Source organism: Grampus griseus, assembly GCF_964374135.1.
Source record: "Grampus griseus genome assembly, chromosome: 14".
NCBI lineage: Eukaryota > Metazoa > Chordata > Mammalia > Artiodactyla > Delphinidae > Grampus > Grampus griseus.
This window is the reverse complement of record NC_139008.1, coordinates 76285279-76298647: the sequence shown is the minus strand read 5'-3', so window position 1 is coordinate 76298647 and position 13369 is coordinate 76285279. Positions and strand designations below refer to the sequence as shown.

Below are 13369 nucleotides of genomic sequence, written 5' to 3'. Positions count from 1 at the left end.
AATTTGTCCACAGACTCCAGAACAGTGCCTGTTGTGGAGGAGCTGCTCAGGGGACATTTATTAAATGAATGAATGAATGAATGAATGAATGAATGAGTGATGTTCTCCAGCTCCAGATCACACCTTTTGTCCAGAGTAGAGCTGGGACTTGGTTCAGGCCCGGGTGTCCTGGAGGCTGTTTGGTGCCCTCTGGGTTGATGTCCCTCATTCCTGCCCTCTCCTCTACCCTAGGAACTCGCCAAGAGGACCCCCGGCAAGCACCCCGACCACCCCGCGGTCCAGAGCGCCCTGCAGGCCATGAAGACCGTCTGTTCCAACATCAACGAGACCAAGAGGCAGATGGAGAAGCTGGAGGCCCTGGAGCAGCTGCAGTCGCACATCGAAGGCTGGGAGGTGTGTCTGGGGCAGGAGGAACCTTCTGGGCTGGGGACGGGCCCGGAGGGTGCACAACTTGGGTTCAGACTGTGGTCTGGGCACCAGATTTGGCCTGTAGCGTATTTTGTTTGGCCTCCATGGTGTTTGCAAAAAAAAAAAAACAGTTTAATTATTTTTCAGTTAGGTCCACATAAAAGTCTAGATTTAAAGTTTCTCTTAAAAAATTGGTAACACTGAGCCCCCATTTTCCATGGCAACAGCCTCTGGAGCCTCTAGTTTTCCTCCATCCCCAGTCACTCTCCTTCACATGTTGCCTGTCTGCCTGGTGTCCCTTGAGCTTTTGATGCCAAGGTCAAGGGTAGCTTTTAAGGGTTCACTCCAGGATAGAATTCTGTCTTTGACACTCCCTTACTGGGTGACTGTAGGCAAATGTCTTAACTTCTCTGAACTTCGGTTTCCTTATCTATACCTGCATATAGTCGGTACTCAATAAGTGATAGGTATGGATATTATTACTATGATGATGATTATTAAGGGATGGGATTCTTGAGATCTTCTGTTGTGTCTTCCTTAAATTATTAGAGCTGTCCTAAAAGATCTGTAGAATGAAATGGGAAAATCTGAATCAATAAAAAAGTCAATATCCGAGTAAGTACAGCTGGAATGGGAGATGAAGACTAAGGAGGAACGACTCTTGGACGCAGATACTTCTCTGAATCATCTGCCTTAGACCCTTTGGATGTGCTGGCACTGGCTGCATTTGGGATTTCCACTTCATCTCCCTGTGTTGGGGAGTCCTAAATGAGACTGTATAGCTGCGAGGTTGAGGGTATGGCTGCAAAGGGGAAGGACCTGTGCTCTGGAGGAGGTGGGTGTTGTGGATTAGTGTTTGTCATGTACCCACTCTCCTCTGCCTGGCCTTCCCGCCCCGGCTGGAGAACAAATAGTTGCATTTCTCAGACTCCTTTGTAGCTCAGGTTTGGGATATGATTGGCCAAGATCAGATCCAGCTGCTCGAGATTTGGAAAGCAGGAGTGGGACGGAGGCCACCCTTGTGCTGTTGGTGCAGCAAAGCACAGCCGTGGTTGTGTTTGACTTTCTGTGATAGCATTTGCAGAGGGCCCGGTTTCCAGCTTCTGAGTGTCAAGAGGAAGGGCATCCATTGTGTTGTTGGTGGTGAGTATCTAGCAGGATGGGGTGGCTTTGTAGCTGAGAGTTGAGGCAGCAGCTTCTGAGGGCCTGGAAGCAGCTTGGACAGCATTTCCCTAGAATATCAGCTCGGGCAGGTGGTGGTCTGATTCTCCTTTTCCCCAGTTGGAGCAGGGGCAGTGGCTTCCCTGGAGGGCCAGTTCTACAGTGTTCTTGGTTTTTCTGGCAGCTGTGATTCTAGGCTCTTCTAACCCCTCCAAGGATTGGATAAGGCCCTCATTTCTTTCTGCTTAAAATGCATAGCTTGGTTTCTGTTCCTGCACCTGAAAATTGTGTCAGGATGTGTCCTCTGAGGAATCACATTTCACCTTCATGATGTCAGAGCTCTGATTTGGTTTCTTGTGATCCTCTCAGCCTTCCCCTCTATGGTTCCATGATGGCAGCAGCTCCAGGCATCATGTGTTCCAAAGCAGGAGGAGACAGGGGCTTGGCCAGGGCAGTGAGGGGGAGCTCTCCTCCCTAGTGGAGGAAAACCTTTCCCAGAAGACCTTTCCAACTCATTGGCCAGAAGTGCGTCACTTTCGGCAAATATGCTGACCTAAAGAGCACATAGAGTGGACACGTTTAAACATCTGCCTGTTTGGGCTTTGAGCTTCCTGGCAGCCAAGGTAAAAAGAGCAGGACACCGAAGTTACTCAACATTCATTGTCAAAAAAGGAACAAGCTGAGCAGTTCTTCTGGGTGACAGAGAGTTTCCTGGCATCCAGCTAGAAGGGAAATTTCTCACGTGAGCCCCTATGGAGAGAGTATTAAGCAAGCGATTTGGCAGGCAGAGCAGAAGTGATTTCCAGATGCCTCCTGGTAAGGGCCTAGGGAAATAGGAACTAAGGGTCTTTGGGGTCCTTGTTGACCCTGAACTATCTGCAGTTTGAGAGTGGCCCTTGTTTTGATCTCTGTCGCTGGGTAAAGTGGGAAATAAAGTGACGTAGAATAAGAATTGCTGACAATTTACTGAGCACCTATTACACATTTCCAACGCTAGAAGAGAGGGCAGTTGTTATCCCTATTTTACAGATGAGAAAACTGACGTGCAGGGCCTTGGCTTTGGTGCCCAGCCTTTTTTTTTTTAATTTATGTAATTAATTTATTTATTTTTGGCTGCATTGGGTCTTCGTTGCTGCACGTGGGCTTTCTCTAGTTGCGGCGAGCAGGGGCTACTCTTTGTCGCAGTGCACGGGCTTCTCATTTCAGTGGCTTCTGTTGTTGTAGAGCACAGATTCGAGGCACGCGGGCTTCAGTAGTTGTGGCGCATGGGCTCAGTAGTTGGAGCTTGCAGTCTCTAGAGCACAGGCTCAGTAGCTGTGGCGCACAGGCTTAGTTGCTCCGTGGCATGTGAGATCTTCCCGGACCAGGGCTCGAACCTGTGTCCCCTGCATTGGTAGGCGGATTCTTAACCACTGTGCCACCAGGGAAGCCCCCAGCCTTTTAACTTACAGATTATCCTGCCTTACAAGTTTGTCCTACTCTCCTGGCCTCATTTTCCCCTACTTGTCTAATTTCAGAAATAACATCTCTGAAGTTATCTCCTGGCGTCGTTGTGAGGGTCAAGCGAAGGGTAGAACATGTATGTTCTTCGGAAAATGTGAAATGGTTTTCTGTATAGTAGAAAGGTTTTTAAGTTTAATCCTCAAGATGACTTGGGAAAATAATACATTCTAGCTAGAAAAAATAATGTTTAACAGTGAAGCTGCTTGTAATAGCTTCATGCCCTCAGTAGTTAGAACCTCAGGGGACAGTGTGACTTACAGGTGTAGTTCACAGTGAACGATGGTGGTTGCAAATCCTGATTTCTGATTCTCTCCTTGATCCTTTCTAATCTTTTTTTTTTTTTTTTGCGGTACGCGGGCCTCTCACTGATGTGGCCTCTCCCGTTGCGGAGCACAGGCTCCAGACACGCAGGCCCAGCGGCCATGGCTCACGGGCCCAGCCGCTCCGCGGCACGTGGGATCCTCCCAGGCCAGGGCACGAACCCGCGTCCCCTGCATCGGCAGGCGGACTCCCAACCACTGCGCCACCAGGGAAGCCCGCTTTCTAATCTTTTTGTTTGACCTCTTGCCAATCTGATTAGAGGGCTGTCATCTCTCTTGGAATATGGCTGACAAGGGACTTATTTCTGGAGGAGGGGGAGTCTTTTCTTGGCCACTTTCTTGCTGTGTGCTTGGGCTTGCAGCATTAGTTTGATCTCCAATCTCCGGGTTGTTTTTTTTTTTGGCCTGATCCTCTGTAAGCCAATTGTCCTTTTTAGTTGTGGGACTGGTTTAGTTAAAACTGGATAAGTTAATCCATAAATCCATTTTACTGAGCACAAGTAAATGGGAGTATGTCGCAATACTGTGGATGTGAGTGTATGAGCCCACCCCCTCTGCTTGGTGGGGTACCTTTGCCTCAGTTTCCTCATCTGTACAGTCTGGCTAATGGCAGGATGCCCCACGGGTCACTTGAGGATTCAGGGAGTGGATACATGCAAAGCGCTCAGAACGGTGCTTTCTTTATCGGATCAGAGGAAGCGCTCAATAAACGTCAGGAGGAGCCGTGGCAGCAAAGCAGGATTTCTTTCTTCATTATTTTTAGATGAGAAAACATCATGCAACTTTGCCTAGGGCTCATACCAGTGTGGGCTGACCCTCCTGCAGAGGGACACTCCGGACGTTGGGCCCCGCAGACATTCGTGAGAAGCTCACGGTCATAAAAAGAAGTGCATGTTCTTAATAAGAAAGAAATAGAACACACCACTCTTGCTGGCTCTGGAAGCCCTGCTTTAAGAGACCATCAACTGCACTCACCCACGAGGGACAGAAGGAAATAGGGGTGAGGAAACATAAGACCATTAAAAACAAGGACCATAACCAGAAGTTCTTGTATGTTCTTCCCACCCTCCCTGGGATGCCTTGTGCTCTCACCCCTTCGAAGACCCCTGCTCTAGACCAACAGCTGCGTAAAAAAACCTTCAGGTTACCTTCTAGGAGGCAGCACAGGGTAGTAGAGGTGAGTGGCTAGGATGGTGGGACCACCTGTCTGGGTTCAGGTCCCAGCTCACTCACTGACCATCCCTATGACCTTGAACAAGTCACTTCACTGCCCCGTGCCTCAGCTTCCTCCTCTGTAAAATGAGAGTCGTAAGGGTTAACGGAGTTTTGTAAGATCCTTAGAGCTGGAGTTGGTGGGTGGTGAGCCCTGTGCCTGTGTTAGCTTTTGTCGTCTTCTCTGAGTGTCACCACTTCAGTTCTGCACCGTCTGAAAGAGGACTCCAGCCCTGACTGGGGGACACCGTGGTGCTCAGCCTCTTCCCTGTGTAGCTGATCCTTAGCACCACCCCTGACCTGGGTTCAAGGATTCCGGGGAAACCGAGCGTCAGCTGGGCTTCTTAGCAGGCCTGGGATGGAAGGGACCTCCCTCCGTAGTGTCCTTGGCATTTCAGATGCAGTTTGCTGGGTGGTCCTTGGCCAAGGCCAGGGAGGCAGCTTCCCAGGCTGGGTGTGCTTCTTCTCTGCCGTCCCCTGACATTGGTCTAGGTCTGTGTGACCTCCAGGCTCTTGGGCCCTACAGCTGGGCCAGGTACTAGGTTCATATACAGTACATACGAAAGAGTTCCATTCCAAGAGTGTGTTTGTTAGTCCAGTTTGTTCACGAGTCCAACAAAGTTAGCCTAGGTACCCAACTTTTTTTTTTTTAATTTATTTATTTTTGGCTGCGTTGGGTCTTAATTGCCACGTGCGGGCTTTCTCTAGTTGCAGAGAATGGGGGCTACTCTTCCTTGCGGTGCGCGGGCTTCTCATTGCGGTGGCTTCTCTTGTTGCGGAGCATGGGCTCTAGAGCGCAGGCTCAGTAGTTGTGGCACGCAGGCTCAGCAGTCGTGGCTCACGGGCTCTGAGCACAGGCTCAGTAGTTGTGGCGCACGGGCTTAGTTGCTCCGCGGCATGTGGGATCTTCCCGGACCAGGGCTTGAACCCGTGTCCCCTGCATTGGCAGGCGAATTCCTAACCACTGTGCCACCAGGGAAGCCCAGTACCCAACTTTTACAGATAACGCCAGACATGAAAACTAAGTTATGTGATTGGACATGCAAACACATGTTCGCATCTTTGAAAGTTCGCAACTTGAAGATTCGTATGTAGGAGACTTACTGTACAAGCAGCCAAAATCTCCCTTTGGAGCCTGGAAGGGCTGGTGGGTGGACATGAGTGAGGTGGAGGAGACAGGAAGCACATGGTCTCGAAGGAACTGTTGAGTTGCTCTGTGCTCTGAGCTGGCCCATGGGCCACTGATGGAGTCTTATCTACCAGGGAATCACACTCTCCCTGTTTGCAAGGATGCTGGGCTCCAAGGGGCTCTTCATCCCCTAGCCCCAGGGCAGCAGGGGTGCTACCTCGCTGGGTCGCTGTGCTGTGGGCATCACACATCTGCCTGTGGCACGCAAGCGTCCAGGCTGTGATTTCTGTTAACGGGCGTGTGCTTCTGTCCTGGGCTGCACAGCTCTTGATTGCAAAGAAGCTGGTTCCCCAGGACCCCGAGTGGGCCCCAGAGAGGGTCTCTGGCACCATTGGGCAAATGGATTTGCTGCTTCTAGCCGGCCCGTGGGCACAGAGCAAACCGACTTTGACGGCAGCTGGGGAGACTGCAGTGGGCAGTTAGAAAACAGCCTGATTTCTGAGTTGCCAAAACCAGTTTCCCATACTGGGTATCAGAAATAATTGAGTCAGCAGATCTTTCTGGGGTACGAACTCCTTGTCAGTTCTGGGCGTTGAGTGTCTGGGGAAGGAGATTCTATGAAGAATTCTCCTTCTTTCCTCCCCAAGTTCCTTTCCAGGCAGAGGTAGCATCACGTCTCTTTGTTGTGATCTGCAGGTCGGTGAAATGAATTTCCCCTAAAATACCACTTTTGCATAATATCCCCTGGGCCTAAATGTCAGAGGCACCCCCTTGCCCACCTGTGGATGGGGCCTCCAACCTTATCTTGTTGTATTTAAAAGTACATCAAGTATTTAAAGTTGGCGGCTGTAAGAAAGAGAGACTTCAGTGGCTTAAATGAGATAAAAGTTTATTTCTCAGTAGTGATGCAGGCTTGGGGTGGGGCACCTCTGCTCCATTCGGACCCTGGTCCCTTCCAACGCCTTCCTCCGTCCTTTGCTGCATTGTATTCCACTACCGTGGCCATCTTCCAGCCTATGGCAAGAGGAGGGAAGAGAGGAAAGGGAGGGAGGCAGTTTTCTCAAGGAAATGATGTAGAAGTGAGGCATACTGGCCATAATGTGGTCACGTGACCACGCCTGGCACAAGGGATGCTGGGAGGTGGAGTCTGTGGTTGGGCAGCCATGTGCCAGCTGAAACTCCGTGCCTATGACGGAAGAGGAGCACGGATTTGGGGACCCTCCGGGGGCTTCCTTAGCCGGCATTCTGTGCCCTCCAAGGTCTCTTTCCAGCTTCGTCTCTGTTAGCACTTTGGGATCTCTCTGCCCCTGCCTTGGTCCCCCCAGAGTTCCAGATGGATCTGTGTGGTCCCTGGCTCTGAGGATTCCTCCCAGCAGGGACCTTGCCTATCCCTATCCTCAGCCTCTTTATCTTCGCCATCCTCCCAGGCCCATCTTGCTCCTCCCCGGTGCCTTTCCTGACCACATCGCCCTGAACCCCATGGAGGTTCAGTGAACGTCATGCACACCTAACATCTTGGTCATTTAGCATAGATGACCAGGTAGAATTTGGGAACTGTTCCCGTCTATTCTCACGTCCTGAGCTAGAGAGGGTGCTCTCAGAATCCTCTGCCCCTGGTGGAACTCACATTGCATTGGTCACCTGTTCTGCAAGCATTTATTGAGCACCTACTGTGTGCCAGAGAGTGTAGTAGGTGCTGGGAATACCGTGGCAAATGCTTGATAGATGCTTGATAATGCTTCCTGTCCTTATGGAAGTGGCATTCTTGTGGAGGAGATAAAGTAACAAGTCAAGACACGAATAAATAAAGGGGGGAGAAGAGAGGCAAAAACCCAACCAAACAAAACCCATAACAAAACCAGATGTCCACTAGGGCCGTGTGAGCTGAATGAGTCCTTTCACCTCGCTGAGCCCCAAGCCCCTGTTCTGTGAAATGGTCATCTGTGTGTGCTCCTGCCAGCGTTGTCCTGGCACACTCACCAGACGGAAGCCATCGATCAGGCTGTGTTGGGTTTCTGTCTGCTCACAGATGCGCCTCCAGTGGTGCATTGAGATTTTGGGGGTGCGAGGGAGGCAGGGGCAGGTTCTGTGTGTGGGAAGGAAGGGGGGCATTCCCAGGGGAGCTCCTGCATTTGCCAGCTCATGCACCGCAACCCCCCATCGCTCTCCCAGGGCTCCAACCTCACGGACATCTGCACCCAGCTCCTCCTGCAAGGGACTTTGTTAAAAATCTCTGCCGGCAATATCCAGGAGAGAGCCTTCTTCCTCTTTGACAACCTCCTTGTCTATTGCAAGCGGAAATCCAGGTGAGTTGCTGGGGAGACTGGGACAGGGCTGCCCGGGTGGGCTGGGAGACTGGGACAGGGCTGCCCGGGTGGGCCGGGAGGCTGGGATTGGGTTGAACTCTTGACATAGGCTTGTCACTTCCCTCTCTAGGCCTCCCTTTTCTCTTCTGAGTTCAGGGATTTGTTCTAGATCAGCACTATTCAAGAACATAGGTTATTTAAAATTTTCTGGTAATCACGTTACAAAGAGCAAAAGAAATAGGTGGAATGAATTTAAATAACATTTCATTTACCCCAATATGTGCCCAAATATTATTATTTCAACTTAACTTAAAAATTTATTAAATAGGTATTTTGCATTCTTTTTAAAAATTTACACTAAAGCTTCAAAATCTAGTCTATATGTTACACTTATAGCACATCTCAATTTGTACTAGGCACCTTTTAAGTGTTCAGTAGCCGCCTGTGGCTTGTGGCTGCCACAGTGGACAGTGTAGGTCGAGACGATCATGGAAGTTTGGAGAGTCTTTGTGCCACCAGAATCCTGTGATTCTAAGATCCAAAGGTAGATGGTTTGAGGGGAGGGAAGTCCTCTCCTGTTAAGTTTTTTGAGGGAAAGATAGTATCTTTGTCATCTTTGTGTCTTTCACTGGAGCTTCTTAAACTTTGTAGCGTGAACGGATGGGTGGATGAGTGGTAGACTGATGCGGATGTATGTGTGGTTGGATGTGTGGGCAAATGGGAGGAGGGATAGATGGGTAGTTGCAGGTTTGGGAGATGAATGGGAGTGATTGTCTATGTGTGTATAAATTGATTCGTGGTTGGATGAACGAGTAGATGAATGAGTGAGCAGTCAAGTGGTTGGAGATTTAGGAGATGGCTGGATGGAGGGATAGGTAGAAAGTTGGGGGAATCTGTGAATGTTTGGGTAGTTGGAGAAATGGAAATGAAGACATGATGAGCCGGCAGAGGTTATATTTATTTATTTATTTAAATATGTATTTATTTATTTTTATTTGGTTGTGCCAGGTCTTAGTTATGGCTCGTGGGCTCCTTAGTTGTGGGATCTAGTTCCCTGACCAGGGATTGAACCCAGGCCCCCCTGCATTGGGAGTGCAGAGTCTTAACCACTGCACTACCGTGGAAGTCCCTAGGACAGGTGTATTTAAGTGAAAGGCGTGTTGGGGTCTTTATGTATGGTTTGTTGAGTGAATGGGTAGATGGATGGATGGTTGGATGGTCATAAACTTGGGAGGCTGAGTGGGTGGTGGAGGTTTGGAGATCAGTGGAGGGATGATCAGTTGGATGGGTGTGTTGAAGGATGATTGGTTGATAGTTGCCAGGGTGGTTGGACTCTGGTACGGGAGGTTGGTTGATAGGATGGTTGAGTTGATGGATAGGTGGATGAATGATTGGAGAGACGGAAAGTTAGGAGACGGAGGGGTAGGGGCACGAGTGGATGGTTGGATGCATGAGTGGGTGGGTAGATTGGTGGACCAAGAGAATTCTTGCCTTTCAGTTTTCTCGCTGAGGAGGTAGAGGACAACTGACCAGTGCAGCCCTTTTTGAATTAAGCTTCCTGTTATTTTGTTTTAGGGATGAAATGGTGACTTTCCAGAGGCTTCTTTACTCTTTTATCTAGCAAAAGTTAGGGCTGAGGGGAGGTCCAGATCCTGGGTCCTACTGTCAGCATCACCTCCAACTTCCCTTGTGGCTCTGGGCTTGTCACTTCCTGTCTGTCTGAGCCTCGTTTTCCTTGTCTGATTCTGCTGGCCTCCTAAGGTGGTGGTGAGGAACCTTTCCAAGGATGAATGAGGGCTTTCCGTGTGAGTGTGGGGAAGCTTCTCATGGTCTTCCTCCTCCAGCCTGACCTCTCTGAGCCTCAGTTTTCTCTTCTGTAAAATGAGGTTGATAAACCCCTTCTTACAGTAGTGTTTGCTTAAGAGCAACTGTTGAATCCCTGCTCAGCCATTTCTCTAGCTCTGTGACTTTGCCTCTCTTTGCTTCAGTTTCCTCATCTGTAAACTAGGATGAATTATCATGTATCTTGTACCGTGTACAAGGGCAAACATGTTAAGTGTGCCTGGCACATAGTAAGTGCCCAGAATAAGGAGTAGCTGCCATTACTGTTAACTTACCTCCACATGTGATGTGTTCCTATTCAGTGCGATCCCACGGGTGCAGCACCTGGCACATAGTAGGTGCTTTAGCCACAGGCCCCTCCCCTTCCTCCCTTTCCTCCCTGTTCTGGGACTTGGTCCTTCTGGTCAGAGATCTCCATCTCCCTCTTTCACCATCTCTGAGTGGCTGGGTCAGTGTGTCTCTTTCTCATTTGATATTTTATTCCCGTTAGTCTGTCTGCATCTGTCTCATGTCCTCCTATCCCCCCATCAATGCCCCCTTCTCCTTCCTCCTTGCTTCCTGCCTGTTCTCACTGGAGCCATCCTGAGAGTCCTTCTTCGACAATGCCAAGGCCACTGCCAGCGTCCACCCCTAGCCCTTCCCCCCCACCCGCCGTGGGCTGCCTGAAGCAGGCACTTGTCCCAGAACACTGGGGTTTAGAAAGCAGAATGTCCCTTCAGGCCTCTGTGACCTCCCAGCCTGGGCCACGTTTGCTCAGCCTTCAGTCACCCTGTCGTGGGCCCTTCCTCCACTGGAGCAGTAGCAGCTGATGCCGATTGTACTGGACACCCAATGGGTCGTCTAGGGCGCACGCACTCTTGTAAGGCCGTTTCCTGTCTCAGGCCTGCAAATGAGCTGGGCTGGCTAGAAGGAGAGGGCACATCTGTCGCCTGGGAGAACCTGGCAGGCGGCCTCCGCCCCTGCTCTGGGTCAGGAGCCAGAGGGCTGGGCTCCGAGAGGTCTCAGAGGGATTGGGCATTGGTGGATGGAACTCGCAGCGTGGCTCTGATGTAGTCACAGGAAACGCCGGACGCTGGTAGGTGTCTGTCTACGGTCGTGTCTTTGCCTGGGCCATGCCAGGCACTGCCTCTCCGGGTTATGGGTCAGGGGAGGTCTCTGACTCGGAGTGCTTCTGGTCTGGTTCAAAAGCAGAGGCTCCTTGGATGTCAGAAGTGGAAGGGAGAGTTTTTAAAAACACACCTCCCCATTCTTCAGAAGGCGAAACTGAGGCACAGAAGAGCTAAGTCTCACGTATCTCGACTGCTTGTTTAACATCTTAGAGGCGTCAGCAGCGTGTAGTGGTCAAAGACTCAGAGACGCTGCTGCTTGCAAGCTGTGTGACCTTGGGCAAGTTATGTCAGCTCTTTGTGCCTCTGTTTTCCTGTCTGTTTAATGGGGATGAAAGCAGTGTCCGTCTCATGAGGTGTTTTTTATAGATTAAGGTAAAACATGTAACGTGGTTAGAATGATGCCTGGCACATGGTATGTAAGGTAGAAGATCTAAATCTGTGTCTTCCCTTGGGTGTGTCACAGACAGCTTACCCTTAACTTGGGTCTAAAACAAGACTCTTCATTTTCATTGTAATGAAATGAATGCTCATTCCTGCTCCAAACCTTTTCCTCCTTGAGTCGTCGTCATTCCCAGTAAATGGCATCATTTACCTAGGATCTCAGGCCAGAATCTTAGTTGTCCTTGATTCTGACCTGCCTCACCCCCCATCACCAGCAAGTGCTTTGCATTCTCTCATCAAACGTTGGTCAGAACCTCAATGTAATTATGATAAAAATTCCAGGAGGGAGGTTGTGTGTATAGGTACGTAAATGATTTTAAAATTTACGTGGAAACAGAAAGAGACAAAAATAGCTAAAGACAGTTTTGAAGAAGAACAAAGCTGGAGGACTTTTATTACTGATACCACGGCTCACTATAAAGCTATAGTAATTAAGACAACGTAGTATTGGTGTAAAAACAGACAGAAAGATTAATGGAATGGAGTAGTGAATCCAGAAGCAGACGTACATGTAAGCAGTCATTTGAATTTCAACAGAAGCACCAATGAGGTGCAATAAATGGTGCTTGGTCGGTTTGATATCCAGTGGGAAAAATGAGTCTTGAACCCTTACTTCACACAGTATACAGAAGTCATCCTCAGATGGATTATTGGTTTAACTGTGAAAGATAAAACAATAAAGCTTCTAGAAGAAGGCATAGGAGGCTATCTTCATGATCTGGGGGTAAGCAAAGATTTCTTAAATTGGACAGAAAGTATAATTATAAAGGAAAAATAGATTTATCAGACTACCTTAAAATTAAGAACTTCTGTTCATCAAAAGACACCAAGATGAGAGTAAAAAGGCAAGCCACAGAGGAGGAGAAGATCTTTGCAATCCACTTTGCAAAGGACTCATATCCAAAATATATAGGCCAAATTTGGCCCTCTGCCTATTTTTATAAATAAAGTTTTATTGGCACACAGCCATGCCCATTCATTTTTGTGTTGTCTGTGGAGGCTCTCCTGCCTCAAGGGCTGAGTTAAGTAGTTGTAACAGAGACCATATGGCCCACACAATTGAAAATGTTTACTCTCTGGCCCTTTTTCAGACGAAATTTGCCGAGCTCTGCTATAAATCATTAAGAAAAAGACAGACAACCCAACAGAAGAATGGTCAAGGGACAGTCATTTCACAAGTGGAAGATACCAGATGGCCCATAAACATGAAAAAGTGCTCGGCCTCATTATTCATCAGGGAAATACAGATGAAATCTTTATTAGAGACACTCCTTTCTGCTGCCAGAATGGCCCAAATGAGAAATTAAATACCAGTTGTGGAGGATGTGGAGCAACTGGAATGTCCCTCTGCTGCTAGGGGTGGGAGAATTGATACGGCTTGGCAGTATCTACCAAAGCCGATCGTATGCATTCCTTATAACTGAGCAATTCAACTCCTAGGTAGATAACCCGGAGAAATGCACACGTATGTTCTTCATGAGACATGTGCCAGAACATTCCCAGCAGCACCAAACTGGAAGCACCCAAATGTCCATCACCATCACCCTGTGCGATTCCACGTATGTGAAGTTCTAAAACAGGCAGAGTGAATCTATGAGTTTAGACGTCAGGGTAGTGGTTACCCTTGCAGGGGGTAGTGACCAGAAGGGGGCGTGATGGAGGGCTTTCGGGGTACCTTCTGCCCTCCTGTATTGGAAGGTATATTCTCAGAGACTTTGTTTTGTTCCCTGCTGCAGCCCTAGCACCTAGGATAGTGCTTGGTGCCCAGCAGGTATTTTCTTGAGTGCCTGTTGAATGCATGGGTGAGTGACTCCCCTGGTCCCAACTTGGTATCCTTCCCATACGAAGCACTGGTCAGATTGTTTGTTGAGTGACTAAATGGGTGAGCAAGAGAATTCACCTGAATGAATGAATGAATGAATGGTGGGTAGGTAGATG

The 13369-nt window shown here is 49.0% G+C and overlaps 1 protein-coding gene across 1 annotated transcript in view; it reads left to right on the top strand.

Moving 5' to 3' along the window:
- The first annotated feature begins 262 nt into the window (after nucleotides 1-262).
- Nucleotides 263-13369, top strand: part of PREX1 (phosphatidylinositol-3,4,5-trisphosphate dependent Rac exchange factor 1) — a 76757-nt gene continuing 63650 nt past the window's right edge. Inside the window, exons 1-2 of the mRNA XM_082670845.1 lie at nucleotides 263-393; nucleotides 7906-8039. Coding sequence (XP_082526971.1) covers nucleotides 298-393; nucleotides 7906-8039 — 230 coding nt within the window. The 5' untranslated portion in view covers nucleotides 263-297. The remainder of the gene's footprint in view (nucleotides 394-7905; nucleotides 8040-13369) is intronic.